Genomic DNA, 24,428 nt, shown 5'->3' on the forward strand with positions numbered 1-24,428 from the left:
ATTTGAACTCTGTATTTTTAAAATATTTTTTTTGTAAAAATTGATGAATTTTAGTCTCAAATACTAATGATGAAAAAAAAGGAAATGAAAATATACTATCTTAGGTTGTTAGTATCTCTAAGTAAGTGCATTGTCTGCTTTTCACTTGGTGCTCCCAACACCTTCAGAAAACTGATGGAATCTCTTTTCTTTCTTACCTTTTCTTCATGTTAGATAACCTCAAAATTTAGCTGTGTTCTGAATTTCACAATTACTTGTTGCGAAAGTCCTTCTCATCCTTTTCTAAATGTTTACACCCTCCACAGCTTCCAAATGAATCTCCTCTCCTGAAAAATTTGAACAGTTTAGAATCTGCTAGTTTTTTTTAAACATCAGAAATTTATTAGTTGCTCAAAACATTACATTGATCTTGACATATCATATAGAATCTGCTAGATTTTTACTTTACCTTTTTCTCTACAATTCTAAGCATTTGACTACCTCCCAATGGTATCTTCATCATGCCAAATGCCTTTTCTCCCCCAAGTGTACAGTAAGACAAACACTGTTTGCTCTCTGTAATTGACAAGAGAGATGCCATCTCTGTTTTCAGCAAAAGACGCCACCTGTGTCATTTAAACTCCACGCTAACAGACAAGCTCTGACAGCCCCCTTTGCTGATGGTGCCCTGAGGGCCCTTTCTATGGGGTGTAGTGGGGGAGGGTGGTTAAAGCAGAGACAGTCCTGGAGCAGCCACAGGAGTCAAAGTTATGTCCTGAAACTCTGTCACACTGAGTCATTGCTACCAGGTTCTGAAAGAGAACCATGGGGGTCATTTTGCATTTTCTTCAAGTAATTGTGAGGAAGACAAAGTAGTTCCAGATGGTGGCAGGGAGTAGAGAACTCAGAGCCAAAATAAAAATCTACTGGGCTTGTGAGTACCTAAGACCTTGAAGTTCAAATATCTGAGATTGTGTCTACTATTAAGAGTCGAGGTTACACTTCAAATTGTCATATATATAATTCCCCTGCCTTAGACAGTGAAAGAGACTCTTGCTTCCCTTAACACAGTAGAGATGTAAAAATGCAGGGAAAGGGGCAGTCCCTTAGATAGACAAAATTAGTGAAAACTGGATCCCTGAGCTTGGGCTCCCTATTTTAAAGAAAAGAATGTTCCAGAAACCCTTATATGACATACTGGAATATATTGAAGCCTGTCCTTCCATAATAGAAGGCACTCTGGTCCGACATTCATTAGGAAATATGAGTTAGTGACTTAGTTATGGACATTTCTGAAGGAGAAGGGAAAGAGTGACTACATCTTTCATCAGGATGACTAGAAAACCGTGACCAATTTCACTAGGCATCCATCTGGCTCATTTTCCATCAGATACTAATTTAAAAAATCAAAATACTGACATTCTTTATAGTCATTGGCCCAAAAGCACTCGGTTTTTTTTTTTATGTGTGTCAATTAGGAAAAACACACATTGAAGAGGATTAATGCCATGATTCTGCCCCAGCTGCCTTTGGGTCACATCTAATTGTATTCTTGGAGTATACTTGTGTCTTTGTTTTTGTTGTTGAGTTCTTACCCCCACAGCTTCCTTATTTTTGTCTCTAAGCCAAATGTTTTGCTCTAGAGGAACATTTTGTTTAATTGCCTAACATATCATCCTTCATGCTGACCATATCTACACTGGCTGAATGCAGAAATAAATGTGCAGGATTCCCAAGCTGTTATTTTGGAGGAAGTATTCACTCTAATGATTCACACGCCAAGTCCCCTTTCACTATAGTCAGATGCAAAGCCAGTCTGGGCCCTTCTGTGTATTGACTTTCTTTTGGAAAGTGAAGGTCCATTTGGAACAACTATAAACTAGATGGAGAAAGCCATAAGTAGTTATATTTGACGATTTAAGAGACCAGCCAGAACCACTATTACAAAGAAACATTTTTGTGAACTTCAAAGTAGTTTTCTTGTCTTGTTACAAAAAATACATGACATTAATGAGCAACCAGCCCTTAGTGTGCTTTATCAAACAGCCAGCTAAAGGTGTTGGCTTTGGGTCAGCAGTTGTGACTCTGCACTGGCCAGATAAATGTCAAGAAAGAATAGCCCCCTTCCCTGCACAGAGGGCCTCTCCTTGACTACGGTTTCTCCCAGAATCTTTATGGTTTTCCTCACTCATACATTTCTTAAAATAATGTTGAGGAGAAATTAATTTTATGAAATTCCATCTCTATCTCCCAGTGCAAGAGAATGACTACCCAGGAGGTGTGTGTCTTCTTTAGAAGAACCTAAGACACTATTCTGTGACATGCTAAGGATAGATGCTACTTTAAGTAAGTTACTAACTTCCTCAGTCTTGCACAGTGAAATAGCCACTATTCTTTAAGATATCATCAGTGTCTTCTACTTTCAATTCATTCCAACCAGTAGGTCCCCGTGTTTACGTTATACACCTTGGGCGTCTTCTCTACCTCTGCTTCTTGATTCAGTGATTTGTGATCTGAACAGGACCTTTAGGAAGTATTTTCACGTCTAATCAGACTTTTCCCTTTTCTTTCTCAAAATGACTTTAACTGAAGCATTTATCTTTCCTATGGTTTGATTTTGAATTCGTTTCCTCCTGTCAGCTGGGTACGCACACAATACAAATAAAGCATTTGATAAAATGTGAGAACTAAAGAGAAGACATAGCCTTTTCTTCTTAATTCTATATGTATAATATATCAATCATGTTTTTATATTCCCAAGTTTATGAGAAAATGAAAACAAAAACAATTGGAAGGAGAGTAGGGAGGAGTATTTTAGGATGCACACACATGAATACATGTCAACACACAGATGTATGTATTAGGCAAGGAAGTAGAAACCTAACTACTAATCTTGAGTAATCAGCTGAAAGAGATGTAAAACTTTCTTTCTGAAAACATGGGTGAGATATTTTTTGGTTATAAGGATTATTGATATTTGAGTTATTTTTACTTGCTATAATGATCCTACTGAAAATTAATTACTGAGCAAACCCATCATCCATTTATTTAATGAGTATTGGGTTCTTCATTTCTGGCACTGTTATAGATTTTGGTGATTCAAAGATGGTAAGACACGGTTTATGCCTCAAGGAGCTCACAATTTATTATGGGATACATAAGTGAAAAGATAAACTGTGACACTCTTTGAGGCTATAGGTGAAATGAATCTTAGAGGCTGAATAGGAGTTCAGCAACTATTCAAAACCAACAAGGTCCCACCAGGAAAAGAAGACAGACTTGCAAATGTGCAAAGTCTTTGTCACTTTGAGGGAGGAAATGCTTGAGTAAGGCTGGAGCACTATTCCTGAATGCAGGAAATAAGAGATGCAATTGGTGAGGACGTGGGTTTAAGTAGACATTAGAAAAGGCCTAGACTACCAAGGCCTTCTAAACCACCATAAAGAATTTAGACTCTAGCCTTTGAGTGTTCAGGGAGCAACGGAGGGATTTTAACAGGAGCAGAGGAATGATGAGGAACACAGAGCCACATGGAGCATGGATTTTAGGGGTGAGAAGGAGAAAGAGTGAGACCCCAGGCAGGGAGACAAGTTGAAAGACTTCTGTAGTCACCCACAGGAACTGGAAGGACAAGAAGACTTACCTTCAACTCTTAATCAAATGGATATGGGCAAAGATCTCTTTGCTCACAGATCCTAATACACAGCATCGAAAAGACTGATATGTGGTAGGTTGTATTGTCAAACTTGATGTATACACCAGCATATGTACTGAGAGATGCATGAAGTCACTCTTAAAAATATGACAACTGATGCTATATTCATATGACAACTTCCAAATGATTTTGGAGAATAGTTGATAACCTGAAAAAAGGTCACTCAATTGCATAGGAAAATAATCTGTAAAATATAATGTAAAGTATAATTGAAATTCTATTTCAATTTGTTTTTATACAAGAGGGCAAATGACTTTGAAGTGAACAAAACTGATATTAGAGATTATCCCTAGAGAGAGATAAGGTGGGGCTGTGAGTACAATTGTATTCACAGTGCTGAAATTTTTAGAAGAATGTGTTTAAGCATTGTACGTATACTTAAAAGAAATAACATTATGTTTGAAGAGGAAAATCAAGGAAAAGACTAAAAATATATATGTCAAGAATAGTTATACTTGATAAGATTTTTGGGTTGATTTATTCCCCCTGATTAACGCTTTCCTTTTTATTTTTATTGTTTTCCTTATATTTATTTTATTAACTGAGAAATACTAATTGTGCATATTTATTGGGTACAATGTGATGTTTTGATCTATGTATAGATTATGTAAAGATTCAAAATCAAATTAATTAATATATCCATTACTCCATCAACTGTTGTATGTGTGTGTTGAGAATGTTTAAAATAATCTACTCTTTTGGCTATTTTGAGTTATACATTATTACTAATTGTGGTCAACATTCAGGGTAAGTTCATTAAAATCTTAGTGATCTAGTGTATAGATTACTGAAACATATTTCATCAGTCTAGTTGAAACTTTGTATCTTTTGATGAACATCTTCCTTTATCCTATCTTATTTCCTTCCCCTAATTTTTAGTAGGCACCTTTCCACTTTTGTTTCTATAAATAAAATTATCTTTTATAGAGTCCACATGTGAGTTCATAACAGTACTTGTCCTTCTGCACCTAATTTATTTCACTTATTATAATGACGTACAATTAGATCAAACTTGTTGCAAAAAAGAGAGTTTGCTTCCTTTTGGAAGGCTGTATAGTATTCTATTATGTCTATACACCACCTTTTCTTTATCCACTCAAAAACTGAAGGATACTTATGTTGCTTCCATATCTTGGTTATTATGAATAATTCTGAAATTAACATGAGAGTACAGATATCTCTTTGACATACTGATTTGAGGGAAAACTTGTATACTCTTGTGTCAACGTCAATTAGTATATCTATTTTAGAAAGTTGTATAGAGGTTCCTAAAAAAAAATAAAAATAGAATTACTGTAGATCCAGCAATTCTACTTTTATGATTTTCTTTGCTTTGCTTCTCAGATTTATGCAATTGCATATTTGTATTGCCTAGGTTACACAAAGGAACAATTATAAATTATGATACTTGTGCTGTAAACTTCATGAGAAAGGATAAAAATATAAAATATATCCAGCATGTGCTAGCCATCCAATTATAATCAATGGAACTACCTTTGCTAAATTACCTGCAAAAGGTGCTACACTACATCACTCTTTACCATAAAGTCTGCCTCCATTATTAGTAAGCTTACACCTCTGCAGGGGAAATGGTAGTGATTTAATAAGGAAGGAAGTCCACCACAAACCACAGGAGCCAAAAGCACAGCTGAGATCAACAGAGTTCTTGGAAGAACACCTGAACACTAAATTCAGCCAGTCCCAGGGCAGCAGGAGATCTCAGGTCACCAGAGACTCAGCTACTTAATTTTGGATTCATTCAGAGTCCGGTGACTGTAACTCTGTATTCACCAAATAAGCAACTTTCTGGTTATAATTTGGCTTTGTGTGTAAAAGTCTAAGGAGATCAGGCACTGGGTCCCTAAGGTACTCATACTTTGGCTACAAATGGTGACCTGACAAAAGTCATTGGTGATTTTACAAGTGTGTGTGTGTGTGAGGGGCTGAGGAACTCTAAGATAAAGTGAGCAAATTTAACTTCAGACCAGATCTGGAAAGTAGAAACTTCTCCAGGAATCTTAATGGGGAACTGGAGCTTACTCTCCTCCAGTGAAGCCCACTTCTGCTGAAGCTGAAGCGCACACACACAGACACACACACACACACACACATACACACACATACACACACACATACACATGCACAAACACACACTCTCTCTCTCTCACACATGCACACACACACACACACACACATCTGTAACTTTTAGCTTGCCTCTTAGAGTTTTACAATAGAGACCTTTATGTGATAATTCAGCATTGGAAGTTATTTGTACTGCTGTTACTGTTATTTGTACTACTGTTCTATTAATCATTGACATCAACAAAACCTGATTGGGATAATATGTATTTTCCCCAGACTTAAAAATCTCTGCAGAATGTTTATAAAATACTTTGTACAAATGCACAAAAATACTTAGTGTACAAAAGCACTAAATATTTTTGTTAAAAATACCAAACATCACAGAATAATGGGACATATAACTGCATGCAAACACAAATCAAACAAATATGCATTTCCAAACAGTAATCAATATTTATTATGCTTGTTTAATAATAATGTAATGCCTTGGTCAGAGATGGCCTACATCCTAGAAGTTTCTTATTCATATAGTAATGTTAATCACCCATTAGCTGCGGACAGATAAGATTCTTAAAAAAGACTCAGGCACAGAAGTAGAGATGGACATGGACTTGAAGGGAATATTGCTACGTGATTTTAGTGATAACCCTCTGTTGGTACAGAAGAGCACTTTATGCAGGGTTAGAGAGGGGAATAGTCTCACACAGAAAAGACTGCAAGTATCAGTCAATGCGGACAACTGCAGCTTAGTTCCTCTGAACTCTGAGAAGTCATTGGAGGACATGGACAAATTCAAATTTGCTCAAAATACTACATGGCTCAGGGCAAGAAACAGCATGTAGGATCAGCAGGAAATGAGCAGACATCAAACAAAAACCTACATGAGGCAACTACAATGATTTGTCCTTTAGTTCAAGTTCTAGGACAACATGCTTCAAAATGTAATCCTTATTCTGCAAAGTGCAATCCGAGATGCTCATTGAAAACACAAGTTATGGGCCTAGTGAATACACACTTATATCAAAGATCAGGTGATTTGCTATGCGTACAACTGTTCAAGGGCCACTGATCTTACTACTAATTTTATATAAGAAATATTTCTGGAGAATAAGTTTCCCAGAGAATGCCACATTTAAGATTATCAGTTGGGATCTTGAAGTTAAGTTAGGGATACAACTAGAATACAAGTCTCTCAAAGGCATGAATTTTTTTGTTTTTGTTTGTTTGCTGATGTATCTTAAATGCTTAGAATAATGTAGGGTATATGGTATGAGCTCAGCAAACAGTTGTACAGAGGTTGAATAAAGAGCTTGGGTTTACAGTCAAGTACAACTGAATCCCATTCATCTGGCTTAGCCTCGATAAGCCCTTGCAAAATGGCCATGCTAGTGACACATCCCTGGCTGTATCCTGTGGTATCCTGCTTCACTTGTGCTCAAAAGGAACCTGTATTAAACTCATTCCCTGGTAACCTCTCCCATCCCAGCCACCACCTCCAAGCACCCGAAGGACCCCCCACCCAGTTTTGTACATCTCCCTGGAGACTAAGACAAGGGACTCCCACCAGGTCCCAAGACTCCCAAACCACTGCCTGATAACCTGGAGCTCTCCACCTTCTACCTGTACCTACTACACGTACTTCTACTTGTCCTACTACATGTGGCTTTGAAGATCTGCACCAAATGTTTTCTTCATCAGTCTCAGGAGGAGAGGGAACGTGCTGAGAAGCTGAGGGAGTCGCAGGATTGAGGGACTGGCCAGGTCTTCCTTCAGGAGATAGAAGGACCAGGCCCTCAGAACTTGGAGAGCAGGTTGGAGGCAGTGGAGGGTACCTTGGACCTGGACAAACTGGCCACCGAAACACCTGTGACATCATGGAGGTGCATGATCTGAATGAGCAGATGAAATCCATCAAAGAATTGGGTCACCATGTCCATGTTAAGTAAGACGGAGGTCCTGGTCTGGCATGGCAGAATATCTCTTTGATAAGCACACCCTAGGAGATAGTGATAAGGAGAACCCAGCCTTAGGCCAACTTCTCCTCAAGCCTTGAGTGACTTCCCTGGTCACCAAGCATTGCATGTAGATTGGGACTGCATTTGCCTTTTCTATAAGTTGTATCAAAACATCTACTGACGTTCTTTAGTTTATATCATTCCTCCAAATACAAAAATGTGGTATCCCTCTGCCCTCCCTGAAAAAAACCTATAAAAATTAAATTAACAGCTAAAAATCATTTAGCAGAGTGCCTAGCCAGAACAAGTCTTTTATCAATGATACTTACCACTCTTTAGCATAACAGTGATACTAGAGATCAATGGAGTGATATGCTTATTGACACTCTTTTTTTTTCTTATTTACACTCTTAAAGAAACTTTTTTTAAATGATACCTATAATAATAAAATTAAAATAAACACATGCTCTTTTCATGAATCCTCAATTATAAGAGAACCATATGAGTTTTTGTGTGCATAATGAAATAAACACAAGTATACAAGCCATAGACTTTTACCTATTTGTAATTTGAAATCTTTCCTACTTCTCCCCTCCTTTTTTTTTTTCTTTTTTTTTTTTTTGGTTTAGAGAGTGATTTATTGGAAGGGTTGATTTCAAAGAAGGAAGAAAATAATGAAAAAGTTATAACAGAATGAGTCACTCACTCTTTTGGGCTCTGTTATTCTGTAGAATGGCTGATCTTTCTTTTCTCTCTCTCTTTTTTTTTTAACTTCAGGTTATATTTAAAGGGTCACACTGGGACAGCAGGAAAACAGAGCAGCCTGATCTTGCACGGTGCTGATTTCAGCACTAAAGATGCTGATAATGACAACTGTATGTGCAAATGTGCCCTCATGCTAACAGGAGGTGAGTCCTATGGGGCCATGCTCTAAGCTGTATTTTGCTGGTCTGAGGCTTCAAGTTTCTTATCTATGAGAAAAGGGTATGATCTTCTGGTCAGGAAACTTAAGAGCAAGTCCCTTGTTCTGCCTTCTAATTTATCCTGGGTTCTTGTGCAAGACATTTCTAGCATATTTAGAGATTTGCCTCCTCCTATAATATCTGTAGTGGGAGTGTGCTGAGCTTGGTTCTCAATATATTCTTTAGCTTCTTGAAATCCCAGCTATTCTACCTTGCAAAGAGTCTTCATGATACCTATACTGAAAAGAACAACAATTTAGGAATACAGCATATAGAATAATTGCCTCTTACCCAATGCTGTACAATTGTGTAGTAGAGTTCATTGAATATTTTGTTAAAATAAAACAACAACAACAAAAAAGGAATCATAATTAAACCCGAAGTTAGAAGATTCAGACCAGCTATACCAAGGTTTTCCATTATGTGATAGTCCTTTACAACATATTTTAGCTAGTATAGGGTATACTATGAAATAATATTTTTTCTTTAAGTAAGAAAGTTAATCCTTTCTTGTACCTTTTCAATATTTTTTCAGTCTTCTGATTGTGCCAAAGACAAATTCTCAATTTGGTGCTAGAATGTCTGTAACTTTTCTCTAGCACTTACTAAACAGTCGTCTTATCCAAGAAAGACCAGAGCCTTGCCCTTCTTCTCAGAGACATTGGTAGGCAATGGAACCTACCTAGAATCAAATAATGCTATTTTGTTTTAATTTTATTATATTTTATATCTAGCATGTATTAAATCAAGTGTTACTACTGATTTCTTTTTAAAGGGATGCTATAAATTTTGCATTTTAAAGTGCACTCATGATATTGCATGATTAATAGATCATTGATTTCAACAAAAAGTATTAGTTAAATATTAGTTCTAGGTATAAATGGATATAGAAAAATCTGTGAAGTTGATATATGGCTGATTACATTCTAAGAAACACTAATCTAAAACCCATTGGTAAGTGATGTTGCTCACAAATGGTGTAAGCTCTGGCAAGGGATTGGTGCCAAATAATATTATAAAGGAAAACCCTGTTTTATTGTTTCTTTTCTCACAATTTTGGTGTTCCTTTTGTCTCTTAATGGAAAGCAAGCAATGCCACCCTCTACTATTCTGATACTCTTTTTGTGTCTTTGTAGAACAAAACATTTTCATCCTAATGAGGATAAAAGTTGAAATCTACTATTTTCCTCCCCAAACACTACCTTTCTGCTCTTTTAGTTGCATATTATTATATGTCATTGCAAATGTTGTTCTATCTTCCTTAAACTCCAATCCAACTTTGAGACCAGCAAGGAAATTCTCATCTCTAGTTTGTACAAAGGAATATGAAAGTCAATCCTGTTTCAACCTTCTATCCTTAACATCTGCACAGAGGATGTGATACATATATAGGAACTCAAGAGTAAATATGGTGCGTGAGTGAATGAGTAACTATCTGTAACTCTCAAATAACTTTCAAATTTTAAATCTAATGAATTGAACCATTAGGTTAAAATTTTCACTCATCAGATAATAGAACATGGAAAGCTGTGGAAGGAAGATTTTAGCATAATCTTCCCATCTTCCTCTCTATCTCCAACCCCTTCATTACTACCACAACCAAATCATAGGCTATTGACCTCCATCCCTTCCACCTATGTTGAAATCTTTTCATTATGAAACCAGCCTCCATATTATCAAAGATAAGCCATTATGATTCTGCTTCTATCACATCCTTCTACTTAAGCTTCAGGTACGTCATTTGGAGATCATATTCAAACTCATCAAATATTTAAAAATTTCTTATATGTCTTTGTGACCGTACCCCCCATAAAATATGGTTATTGCAAATCTAGGAAATTTCTTTTAAATAGTACCCACAGGTCTTGAACATTTTCTCCAAAGAAATATTTCTTTTCATTACCTTCCTGATCCCATATACGAAGTTTTCAGCAGCTTTATACAAAGACAAAAGGACTTGGATTTTCCATTTTCCTGCCCATTTTAATATTGAAATACACTTAATTTTCACCACTCTATTTTTACAGATAATTTTTTCTTCCAAATAAATAAAGTTACATGAAAGACCGACAGTAAAATCTTTCAAATGTGTGTTCTTAAAAGAACATTCCAGTACGTTCATATTCCTGTCATAATAATGAAAATATGGAGCAAAACAAAGAGGAGTATGCATCTCATTGGTTGTCGAGAACACTTCATTGCTTAGATTTATGATTTTTATTTCTGCTTCACATGATAGAACTTTGTCATGTTCTTTCATCCATAATCATTCTTGGACCTGCTTCTTAGCCACCAATAAACACATATGTTGGGGAGAAAAAAATTTCCACTTATTGCTTGGGCTGGAATAGTCTAAGTAAATGTGTTTTTGTAATAAATGCCATTACCCTATCAAATATCCTTCTGAAAGACTCCAGGTCTTGCAAAACCATTCACTCTGAAAAGCTAAAATGTGAAATTTAGATAGCTGAGAACTGGAAAACATAAGGATGAATGTCAGTGACAGTCCAAGTACCTGGAGTCTTGCCTGGAACTTAGGTCTTAGTTAGCTGCTACTCCCTGCCATCCACTGTCAGATTTTCCCTTACAACCATTCTCATTGTCTAATGACTATTCCTTTCTTTATTAAAAAAAAAGTGTTTTATTTAAAATAGTCTCTTTTAAGCCGTAGACTTCAGACTGTTTGAGACCAATAACTCAATGACTTGTCATCATCAAAGTTTTCTTCTATCTTCTTTATTTGTATATTTTCCTTCTAAAAGGAACTGAGGGTATAGTAAGGTTTATTTTGCACTATCTTACATAAATTTTTTTCCAGTACAGGAGGGAGTTTAGTTGGAGCACATAGTATCATTGTTACCTTTATCTGTTAAAAAGAGTGAAAAATAGAAGATAGGCTTAATTAAAAGCAGATGGTATTTCAGCTAGACACAAGGTGGAGCATCTTAATCTTTGTGTCTTCTTCTTTTCTAACATCCCAAAGTCTTTTTCCTACCAATATGATGTATTTTTAAATAAGTTCTATTAAGGAGATCAACTACAATTAGATGAAAGAACAGGACAGAATAGAGCTAATCTTCTTTGAGATTGTCAACAAAAGAGTTAATAATAGATGACTCCATTTCGAATCATAACAAGTTCTGTGGATAAAATATGCCATGTGGTAGAATTATTTGGGGAAGAGGGAAGAGACTTTAGGTAGAAAGTTGAGGGGGTCCAAAGCTAGAATAAGTAGTAGAAAGGGTTGTTCCTTTGTAGTGATGGACATCTGTAATAAGAAAATAGAGAGCTATTTATTTGACAGAGTTTATTTATACACTTTCTTGTAATTGTGAGTCTAGTAAAAATAGCTCCCAGGTTTTTGGTCTGTTTCTGAATTCTATCATTCCATATATTCATTGACACTGTTGGTGGGGGAACAAGGGATATTATTTTTTAGTGCCTAGGTGGTAATCCATATTACTCAACATTGTTGGTTGAAAGGAGACACAATGAGTGGGCTGAGAAAGCATCTGACATTTGCATCAATAGAAATAGATACCACAATGTTTTACACCCTTTTTCCCAGAAGTGTTCATACTTATCCCCACCTTACCAGCAAGCCAGCAATTTCTCTATCCAATTTAAATATTGAAAAACTTTTATGTCTCATTACACATTTCTTATTGTACTAGAGCATATATTTCAAGGTCAAAATCGCCACACACATTTTCTATGGAAATGACCTCCTAACTAACCATTAAACAGAGATGATTTGTCAGCATATATTTATAAGCCAGAAATGTCTGTATTATGTGATTACTGTTGACCTCAGGAAAATTCGTGAAGTTTCTCCTTAAGTTTCCCCCTTTATAAAGGATGCTACTGCAAATCTGTATATTTCTGTAGTGGGAGAAACATATTTATAAGGTAATTGTAGGGAAATATTTCTTTAAGTCTCTCAGGAGAGTTCCTATTGTGCACCTCACTCCCAGTCCAAAGAAAATAATCAATTTCACGAAAAATTTAACAGTTTTTTCCTACTATTTATTTATTTGTTTATTTTTGACTGTGGAAGCAAGCAAGGTTTTCCATCCTCATATCAAATAAAGTAGACTTCAAGCCAAAGTTAATCAAAAGGAGTAAGATGGACATTACATACTGCTCAAGAGAGCCATACACCAACAAGACATAACAATCATAAATATATATGCCCCAAACAATGGTGCAGCTTTGTTCATCAAACAAATTCTTCTCAAGTTCAAGGTCTAATTGACCACAACACAATAATGTTGAGTGACTTTAACACACTTCTTTCATCACTGGATAAATCTTCCAAACAAAAGTTGAATAAAGAAACAATAAAACTCAATATACAATCAATAACTTAACTTAACTGACATATATAGAATATTGCAACCTGCATGAAGTGGATACACTTTCTTCTCAGCAGCACATGGATCCTTCTCTAAAATAGACCATATAATATGCCACAGAGTAACTCCTAGCAAATACAAAAAAAGTAGAGATACTGCATTTTATCAGATCATAATGGAATGAAATTGGAAATCAACAACAAAATAAAAAATAAAAATTCCTCCATCACCTGGAGACTAAACAATATGCTACTGAATGAACAATGGGTTACAGAAGACATCAAGGAGGAGATTAAATTTTCTACTATTTAATATTAAAAAAATGAAATGTAATTTCATTCAGTGAATGCAATGCTTTCATTTGTATAGATTTATTTACTTATTTAAATATATTATAATAAATAATATATATTTTGGGGGGTACCAGGGATTGAACTCAAAGATACTTGACCACTGAGTCATATCCCAGCCCTATTTTGTATTTTATTTAGAGATAAGGGTCTCACTGAGTTGCTTAACATCTTGCTTTAGTTGAGGCTAGCTTTGAACTCACAATCCTCCTGCCTCAGCCTCCTTAGCCTTTGGGATTACAGGCATGTACCACCATGCCCAGCTGATTTATTATATATAAGATAGATATGCAAAAATCCCTCTTACTGCAAGACTAGAAAAAATGGAAACATTACTACATTATCACTTTTGAAGTAAACTTATATTCAACTAAGATGTGGTCTTTGACACTAAATTAAGATTCTTCAAAATAAGTATTTTTAAACATCTATTTAAGCTACAAGTGTTGAACTACAATTACTATAATTATATTATCTAATTATTAAGGAATTACAGAAATGAGTATATCTAAAAGTCTGCTGTAAAATAGTCACTAAAGGTTGCTAACAACAAAAAAACAAACAAGGTATTGTTTTACATCGCTTTCCTTTCTAGTTTTCTTTTAGTGCAATTTCCATATTTAGTATATCATATAAAAGCTATGTAAAAATGTGACCTAACCTTCTGCAGAAAGAATCTGTTGCGACAGAAACTCCAATCTCTTTTCCCACACATAAACTATTTCAGCTGACAGACAAGACTTTCTAAAGCTAACAAAGGATATTTCTCAGTTCATCCCTAAAAGAGGGGATAAAACCATACGCATAAATTTCTTAGTGTGCCCCAGAAATTACCGGATGCTAACAGAAGAGAATTGATAAATGTTTGCATTGCCTGCTTTGTAATCTTCATGAAGACAATGAAAGAAACTAGCAGCTTCTTTAACTGGTAGATGACACAGAAGTGACAAAATCTTTGGAAAAAGAACATTATCTTAGCATTTTTCATACCGGGAAAGGACATACAAAGCATCATGAGGTAAATGTTATTCCCTAGGTTTAAAGAAAAACTGTCAAGATAAAGATGCATATGAGGGCTGTGGCTGTGGCTCAGTGGTAGAGCACTCCCCTAGCATGTGTGAGGCACTGGGTTTGATCCTCAGCACCACATAAAAATAAAATAATAAAATAAAGATATTGTGCCCACCTATAACTAAAAAATAAATATTTTAAATAGATACATATGAATAATTTAAGATTGATTTTTAAAAATCTACATTGCATTACTTTTATTTCAATTTGGTCTATATTTAGTGTATAAGAATATACATCTGTTCCTAAAAATAATATATGTTCCTTGAATGCAGGGACTTTGTGCTATCCCCTGCTACTTCCCCAGGACCTGGCAGAGAGTATGGCACACAGTATGTACTCAGTATTATTGGTTAGTTAAATGAATATGTTATCAGAGACTCAGAATGGACACTGAAAAATCATAAATGATCCTGGTGAGAATACATAAAAATAAACTAGTGTATGAATGACATTCTTGCTTGCATTTAGGTTTAAAATATATAAGCACATACATATGTTTGTATATAAATATATACATATATCTGTATATAAACATATACATACACTTGCTCTGCACAAACATGAAACAAAAGGATGTATATCAATAATTGGGACCAACTGTTAAAAAATCACAAAACCCCGGAAGATTAAACAGCAGAATAATAAAAATTTGAGTGTTAGGATTCTGTTTAAATAAATTTGAGTTCCCTACATATAACATTTAGAATTATATTCCTATTTTCTCAGGACATTTTTCTGTTCTTAGAAAGCTAGCAAAGAATATCAGAGAACACCTTTCATAAATTTAGGAAAAGGTGAATTAGAATCGCTATGCCTACTCACAAAGCTACAACCCAAGGTTAATAACTGACAATGGATGGGAAATAACCAAACAATTAATTTTGCTTGTATTATACTTAATGAGTGGTACAGTGAATAGTTTTTCAGCTTTTATATTATTTAACAGTTTTGCATTAATTTAAATTGTTTATATTGAATAACTTACATGCAGTTTCCAAAAACCTCTGAAATAGGATAAATAGGGACCAGAACAATTCCTTTCACAAAAACTGAGATACTGAAAGGTGAGCTATTTACCCATGGTCACTGAATTACAGTTAGAAGTAGGATTTGATGGCTGGCACTCAGTCTCCAGAGGCTGTCATCCTGTGACTCTTTCTACTGCCTCCTTGCACAGAATGGCATTCAAATAATAATAATAGTAATAATAATAATAATAATAATAATAATAATAATAATAATAATACTCTTTTTACTGTTTGTAGTATATTTCCAGGAGCATTTTCTCATTTAGATACGGTGAGAATTGAAGCCAGAGCAAGGGGAAAACAATTAAAGAATACCTACAAGTTTTATATAAATTCAATATTCAATATTACTGGCCAGGATAAACAAGTTTTCATCTTTTGGAACAATAAATAAATAAATAACACTAAGTCCTTGGCCTAAAGCGGGTATAGTATGGGATGACAGAAAAAAAATGAAGACCTTTGAAAGTTCGTGGACTCCTGCACATGCCCTACAAGACCGGCACAGCTGCTCCTGGAGACTGGCTGAGGGGAGGCCAACTGTGCACACATAAAGTGACTTTTTCATTATGATCTCGCTGATAACAGCGGTACCCATCAATTCAGTTCAGTGAAAAGAGTGAACTCTTAGTCTCTCCGCAAGCTCCTTTACATATTGCTGATTAGAACACTGAAAATAAATGAAAGAAAGAAAAAGATATATCTTTTCACATCGCTGTACTCTTTACCTTAGAAAAGAAGTGTTGAGAGACATTTTGTTTAGGATCAGAAGACTTTGAGAGTTAGGTTTCCTGACTTTCAAATAAATTTGAACTTCCTGAGTACAAAGTTTAGAATCAAATTCCTATTTTCTGGGCAGAGTTTCATTTATTAGTGATAAAATGTGAATTTTCTACTTCAAAGATAAAAGACGCAAGTGATTTTTTTAAAGGCCTGGGAAGGCTGGGATAGTTTTTACAAAACTAAATTTTAATGAGTTAAGTGTAAATGAATTAGAAACATTCATCTCAGATTTCTTATTAAAATATACATGAGGTTACAGGTTATAGACAAAAATGCTTGGCAAAAGTACATCTCAGCCCTTGCCAACCTGAAAACATTTGAGACATGTTATCAGTTGTCCCAACCGCAGGCAGAGGGAAGCTCTTTCTTCCATCCCATTCTTGCATCATTAAGTTCTTTTGAAATGAAAGTGTCTTTCCTAGAAACTTCTTTAGCATATTTCTTATTAGTTACTCCAAGGCACACAAAGAACAAAGTACTAAGCGAATATTTTTCCAAGATTGCACAGCACATATAAATTCAGCTATCTGGTATCTGGTCAGAGGGGAATTGCAAATATAGCCATGTTCCTCAGTCTGTTCAAACAGAATATCTTCATCTCATGAAAACTTAACCTATATACTAAGGACCTGTGAGTACCAAGAAGTTACCAGGATAATGCTATAGTATTCCTTGCCTTATATAAATATATTTTAACCACATCTTACCAGGATTCATATTTAATAGACCTTGCTATCCTTAATTTTTTCATAGAAAGGTAGAAAGTAGAAAAACTATTTGCAATATTTTGTTACAAAAAATATTTGTTTATGTAGTTTTTTTTTTAAAAAAAAATGCATGTCAAGGAGAAGAAAAAAAAAAAAAACAGACTACTTACCTGCACAGAAGTAACCTGTTTTTGCTAACTTGTAGTTTATAATATTTTATAATGGAACTGAAATAGTCATGAGAAATACTTGCCCTTTGATTTCATTTTCTGTCATCTCAATTTGGCATCTTTATTATCATCAATGCTCTCTGATACATCACAGTGGGTATGACCCACTGGTCTTAAGAGATAGTTGAATACTTCAAGATCAATAATTTTGATTGCTCATATATTCAAAACAGAACATTGGGAGAAAATCTTGGTCAGGTTTTTAAATGCAATGTTTTTATAATGTGAACACTGTAAATTGTGCTCATTTGCAACAGATTGTTTCCATATTTTTCTAACAGATTGTACCGAACAAATAAAATTTGTTAGTACCGATGACCTTGTCATCATTATTCCATCATTATGGTGAAGCCAAACAATCTTGTCCTTTTGTTCTTGCCCCAAAACTCCCTACTCTGTTTCCTAAGTGACACCAGATAGAGTTTTACTGGATATCATAGTACGACATTTTATTTGATCCTAACTGAGCTGTGAAAATGGTTGGACATTAGAATCCATATATTATGAATGGGACTTTGGAAAGTTCTTTAAACTCTGAGCTTTGGTGTGGTTATTATATACTTGCCATTTGCAGAAAACTGTTTATAAAATGAGAGAATGCATGCAAATATCTCCATGCAGTCCCTAAAACATACAAGCCATTCAATAAACACCACATGTTGTTGAAATCATTTCCTAGGGTCTCAGGTTAACTTATTAACAGCTTGTTAATTGATGAAGTCAGCATCATCGAAGCTAAGGTTTTCAAACTTCTCATCTCTCTGGGTCCTCCATTCTTCACAAGAAAATTTAGAAAAAGTATAATGTTTTCCCTCCTGTTTATTTTTTCCCAACCCCTTACCCATTGGCACTCCGGCCAAACTAAGCTGCTGGCTGACAATCTGTTCTGCTTTTCTAGGGTACATAGAGTACTTGGAAATTCTTTTGGTCTACTGAAATCATACCATCCCTCGAGACCCAGCTCAGGTGGTAAATGAATGAATCTCACAGTCCCAAAGGCAGTTGGGACCATCTGCCCCTTTATTTCCATAACATGTTCTTTATCTCTTTGTTTAGTAACTATCATCTGATTTATTTAAACAATTAGTCTTCTACAAAAACGGTACATACCTTGAAGTCAGGAACATACTTCCCCCTGTCCCCTTGTCCAATGGATGGTTAGTCTGTGTTGAATTGCTTCTGGGTTCAGTTTTCTCCCCTTCATCACACTGACACATGCGCTCAGGACAGCTTTGACAGACCATATAGAATGAAGACTTTATATGCTGCTTGATTAAACATTTAGCCTGGCAGATTTGGTTCCCCTGTTTAAATATGGGTTCCCATTCCTAGCGAATGTTTTACTTGTTCAGCTGATGATAGACAAGCAGGCTGGCTAAACTATAATTTTTTTCCACAAACATTGTTCAGCTTTCCATCAAGACTATTTCTCCACCTCATTTTCTGAAAGTCTCCTCTGTTCCCTATGTAGCAGTTATAGTGATGCTCTTTTAGTCTCTAACCACACCAAGTTGTCTTTCAAATGTGCTGTACTCTGCTTAGAAAAGTCTTTCCCTGACTTCAAATGGCTGCCTCCCTCTCTTCCTTCAGGTCTCCCATGAAGGTGAAACATTATCTTCTCCTCCTTCACAGCTCCCTGTTTTCTCCATGGCATTCTTTGGTCATGATTTGTAGTTCATTTATTTACTTAGATTTATTTCATCTGCTTCACGTGTTGGAAGTAATTTCCTTGAGGGTAGGGACCATGTCTGTCCTGTTGAGTATTGTGTAACACTTGAATGAATAAAGAAAGAAAAGATGAATACAATAAGCATAGATGTTATATATTGGGGTGTCTATTAAATATAGCTTTTTAGTAAACTAAACAATTCCCCAAGTTGAATCGGTTGGTCAATCACTCAACAACCCTGAAGTTACATGCCAGTCCTGTGCTAAGCAAACTCAATTAGGTGTAGCATGAAAAATGTAACATGGACCAGTGTATAAACCAGGGTTTTCCGTTGCTTTTATGATGATGAACAAGACTGGGTTAATTTGGTCTTCAAGCCCCGCTTATTGTCAAACAACTGTCTTGTTGACTGTAACCCAGCCATAATGGCCTTCTTTTGGTGTCTCCAAAATGTCATTCTCACCACAAATTCATTATTGCATGCATTTTGCTCAGAAAAGAAACACAAAATTAATTTATCTGATTTTCTCATAGGTCCCTATAGTTTCCTGTCTCTTTCGTAAGCTCATCCAAAGCTTTCCTATGAATAATCCTTTAGCCTGTGCTCTTTATTTTTTTGCTGTCGTCTATCCACACTTTTCTAGAAGTCCTGTAACTTTGTATAAAACAAATAACTGAGACACACATTTTCAGCATGGATATTTTAATGTGACTCAACACAATACAGCATTCTTTGAATCTTCATTATTCTCATTAATAAAGTAAGTGCATGAAATTATGTACTTTATGAAATCATGATGGGTATTTGAAAGACTAGGAAAGATTCATTGATACAATGAAAAAATGTTTCAAGAAAGACACAGAAAAGGAGTAGGTAAATTAAAACACGGAAGCAATAAGTTGGATTTTATTTTGGAGTTTCACTTTAGTGCTTTAGAGTCGTCTGTTTAAATAAATTCTCTAATATTAGAATGTCTGTTGTACTACAAATAGCACATTTTTAATATGAGCACTGATCAAAATTAAGGAGGTAGTCTTAAGGAAGTAATGATAGGATTTTATAGTTCTTCCTTTTTTGCCCAACAAGTACCTTCTTGTCCCTTGTGTTTTGACAGCATTAACATTTATGTTTGCACAAAGCATTGCATAGAGTGTCTCTCAAAATCCATTGAGACATACTTGACTGCTAGCTCCAGGATGAATCGGTGATTACTGTAGCTTGTTATGCCTCTAGTGTGACTTTATAAACACAACCCAGCTGTATTCATCTTCCGAAATTGAAAAATGAGAGCTAGCTTTTCTTCACTTAACTTTTCTAAAGTTTCTGCAAGACGATGCTCATGTTACAGTCCAACATCAGCTGTACAGTTTTCTCTTTCTTTAGCTATTAGTCCCTTAGGTACAACTCTGTAATCAAAGAGAGGTCAACTGTATCCGAATACAAATATGCCAGAATGTCTCTGGCATAAGTCTCTCCCTAAAGATTTCAGTAGTGTTGCTTCAGGAGACAGAAAAGTACTATGCTTTATCTAAACATCTTAGACCTTACTTCATTAAAAACATAAACCTGGGTTATCCAGTTATCCTTATAGAGTTATGCAAGCACAGGATTTCCATACTACCCATCAAGTTTGTTTTTCTTTTTGCTAAGTTTAGGAAGAGCTTGAACAATCATAGACAAAATATTGCTATACATGCACTGTCTGAATACTATGGATGAACTTCCCAGTTGCTATAAACTATTGAGAGAATGGATGAATTGAAATTCAATTTAAGCATCATAGGCATTTTACAGTATCCAGTTTTAATCTTAGAAGCAGCTGAGGGCTAGTTCTTGACAAAATCAGAAGTCAATGGAGAACATCTTTTGTTTCACTAATAATTGTTGTATTCTTAATGAAGGCTTGAGGTGGAATGCCTGTGCCTTTTACTCCACATTTCCTTCCAGGTCTGACTTAGACTATATCTTCAAACTTCCCACAATTACTGTGGGAAGTGACTCCCAAGGAGGGGGGCAGGGATCACACTGAAAGCTGGTTTTCAGAAGAGCATCCTTCTCTTAGATTGTTCGTATACATCTTTAACCAATGTCGTCGGAAACAATCCACTGCCAAGATGAAAGACCCTGAATGCCTCCTATTTTCAAATAATCATGACATATCAATAAGTTCTCCACCAGTTAATGCCAGTAATTTCCAAATGTTCGATTTGTAATTGTTGCTTCTCTTTATCTCTTCCATTATTAACTGCTTTTTCAGGCTGGTGGTTTGATGCTTGTGGCCCCTCCAATCTAAATGGAATGTTCTATACCGCGGGACAGAATCATGGAAAACTGAATGGAATCAAGTGGCACTACTTCAAAGGGCCCAGCTACTCTTTACGTTCCACAACCATGATGATTCGACCTTTGGACTTTTGAAAGCATAATACCAGAAGTAATTATAAAAACAACAAAGAAATCTGGGGAAACTACCAGATAAGAGACTGTTTCTGAAATGAACAATATTGTCTCCCTTCCAGCAGCAGATGGTAGTTAGGTGATGTCATCAAGGTTCTTGACTGTGGATTTTGGAGCCTTTTGAGTTCACAGAACTCTCTACTTGGGTCACTGTGTTTGTGTGGCTTGACTCTAGAGAATGTTACTCACTGACATGCTTTAAAAAGGGAAGAAGAACTGCTCAGCTTGCTGTGCTTCAAACTACTACTGGATCTTAGTTTGAAACTATGATAACCCGATGATAAATATGGCTTATTTCATGTGAAACCATGAAGAAGGAGAAGAAGAAGAAAAAGAGGAGAGAGAGAGAGAGAGAGAGAGAGAGAGAGAGAGAGAGAGAGAGAGAGAGAGCGCATGAGCAAATGAATAAAATGAACATGCATGAAGATAGAAAAAGGCCTGCCAAAATCCTTTGGGAAATAAATATTACATCTGTAAAATGGTATTATCTCTATGCAAACCTACAAATAAGTAAGTTTATACTGTTGCATAATTTTGATACAGTTCAAAAGGAGCAGCATTGTCCTCTGAGTTTAATGTTAATGGATTTCAGAATAACAGTTCCAATATCATACTTACTAGTTGATCTGAGTTAACCTGTCTTCAATTATAAATTCCATTTTTGTAAGCCATATAAATTGTAGTGCATGGAAGATAACAGTGTAAGGTAGAAACACTATTCATTACTCTGATATTTTAAAATACAGTTTTCAAAAGAGAAAATAAAATATGGACATAACATATGTGCTACAGTTTTCATTTACCTTAAAAAATAGATGGACTGATGAATATATTTATAACATGAATAAAATTTAAAGAATGTGAAATGTATCACCTTGTTCTTAAAATAACAAACATGCATTTAATATTTCCTTTGCTATTATATGGGAAAGCAGTACTTGGAGTGTATTAAGTTGAAATAAAACCAAGTAAACTGGAGCAGTTCATTTTACAGTATCTTCTTACATGTGTATACATGGCTGTGACTTAATTATTTTATAAGTGTTTTTAGATCTTTAATTGTCAACCTGTTATTTCCAGCTAATTTAATTTTTTTGCTTACTAAATTCACCCTGTTCCAGTTTCTATTAAAGGTACACTTTGAAATCTACAAAATTAAAAAAAAAATTATTAATATCATTGTACATAGCATGTTTATATCCATGTTAAACTTAATACCTGTTTAATCTGGAATATGCAACACTGTCCTTAATTGATGCATATAAATACAAGTGTTCAAAGAAATATATTTTTACTTAATTAAATATATTACTCCTCTTTTTTTCCCTTTAGGTTCTATTTCTTTAGACAGTTTTAAACTATTAATATTAATGGAGAAAATTGGCAAAAACTCTCTATATCACATGTAAGGGAAACACAGAAAATAAAATTATAATCACCTAATAGAAAATTATGACTGCTAGGTGCTAGAAATATCTTTAAGAAAATATTCCTATGGGATAATCTATTGTAAATGAATTTTAGGGCAGATTTCTGTGGCAACTTTAAGTCACTAAAGTATTTTTTCAAGAAATGCTCTCTGCCTGTAAGTGTTGAAGGTTACAGTATTTGTTTTCTTAATCGAAATTTGCAAGACATGAGCTATTGTGAAATGAGTACATTGAATGAATACATAGATATTGGACCTCCTTCCTTGGAAAATTAATAGGTTTTCTAGAAGATAACCATACCAAAATTTCAGACTTGATCCATTATGCCTTAGTGGCTTTTCTCCATTTGGGAGAATAAAGCTATTTGCATTTTTAAGAAAAAAATTTAAAAGTTTACAATCAAATCTTTTTTTTATATTTATGCATCTGTATACAAACAACCGATTTTTGCCTTACAAGTGACATTTGCAGGTATTTCACAGTTTTTCTATTATCAGTGTCTTCTTGATAATATCCTAAAGCCTCTCCCTCTCAAAACTTTCTTTATTGTCTTCATTTTAAGTGAAATAAAATGAGCATTTTGTTGTTTGTGTTCCCCAAAATTTTTTTAAACCAATCTTTGGATAAAGAATACTATTTTCCCAATTGATATTACAAAAATAAAATGAAATAATGAAAAAAAAGAAAGCATGATATTTACTGTTGTCTGGGTTTGAAAATGAAATATTGTTTCCAATTATTTATAATAAAGCAGTATAAAATGTTTTATGACGCCATTATGTGTGTTGTGTAATGCCTACATGTTTATAGCATCTTCACATGTATATCCTTTGCATTTAATTATTTCAGAGTAAGATAATTAGTATTAGAATTTTGTCTTTCAGCTTTTATTGCAATAAAATTGATGTGGCTTCTATGCAAATTTCTTCATATGGATCACAACATTATTTGTTTTAAATAAAATTGGAAATAAAGTTTGTGCAATTTTATCTCATTTTAAATACACATTTTACAAAATTTATATTTGACATCTATGAAGATAAAGAGCCACTGAAAAAAAAATTAGCAAACTAAAGCCTCAATCTTTGAAAAACTTCCCGTTTGGAATGGGATAGAAAGCTTAGCCCTATTACAATCGTACACCCAGTTAAAGGGTCTGAGTCCCACATATTTGCTCTAGGATACTGTATCCTGCCAATTACTAAATGATGTAATATCATGTGACGATACACAATATGTCTTGAGAAATTTGGATGTGGATTCAGAGGGCAAGTGTTGAACATCTGAGACTGGCATAAAGGGTCAAAGAGAAAAAGTATACAGCAGATACTATGTGCCCTTCACACCTTGATGCCATTGTGGCCTTATCAGTTAATTACTTTAAAGAAGTTTCCTTTACTCTTGATTCTGTTCCCATTGCCACCACATTGATTCAAACCTTCCTTAATTTCTACCTAAAAATTCAGAGAAGATACGATTATTTTCTGCCTCTCTCTGCTCTCCTCATAACTTTGCAAGCTTATTCTTTCCCAAGCCAGGCTTCCCAACATGCTGTTTCTTCCCTCCTCGAAGCGTTCAGTTGTTTCCTCACTACTACTTGAATTTAAAATAAAGGTCAGGTCAACTCCAGTCCATGTCACCTCACACTTCC

The 24,428-nt window shown here is 35.0% G+C and overlaps 1 protein-coding gene across 3 annotated transcripts in view; it reads left to right on the forward strand.

The window, feature by feature from the left end:
* Angpt1 (angiopoietin 1) overlaps window positions 1-21,737 on the forward strand; it is a 223,852-nt gene extending 202,115 nt beyond the window's left edge. For 2 of the 3 annotated variants that reach the window (XM_005316250.5, XM_005316251.5), the window contains exons 8-9: window positions 8,509-8,639; window positions 21,148-21,737. In XM_005316250.5, coding sequence (XP_005316307.1) covers window positions 8,509-8,639; window positions 21,148-21,308 — 292 coding nt within the window. In that variant the 3' untranslated portion in view covers window positions 21,309-21,737. The remainder of the gene's footprint in view (window positions 1-8,508; window positions 8,640-21,147) is intronic. The other variant, XM_078016780.1, reaches the window with a different exon arrangement.
* Window positions 21,738-24,428: the final 2,691 nt, after the last annotated feature.

This window comes from Ictidomys tridecemlineatus, chromosome 7 (genome assembly GCF_052094955.1).
Source record: "Ictidomys tridecemlineatus isolate mIctTri1 chromosome 7, mIctTri1.hap1, whole genome shotgun sequence".
In the NCBI taxonomy this organism is placed as follows: domain Eukaryota; kingdom Metazoa; phylum Chordata; class Mammalia; order Rodentia; family Sciuridae; genus Ictidomys; species Ictidomys tridecemlineatus.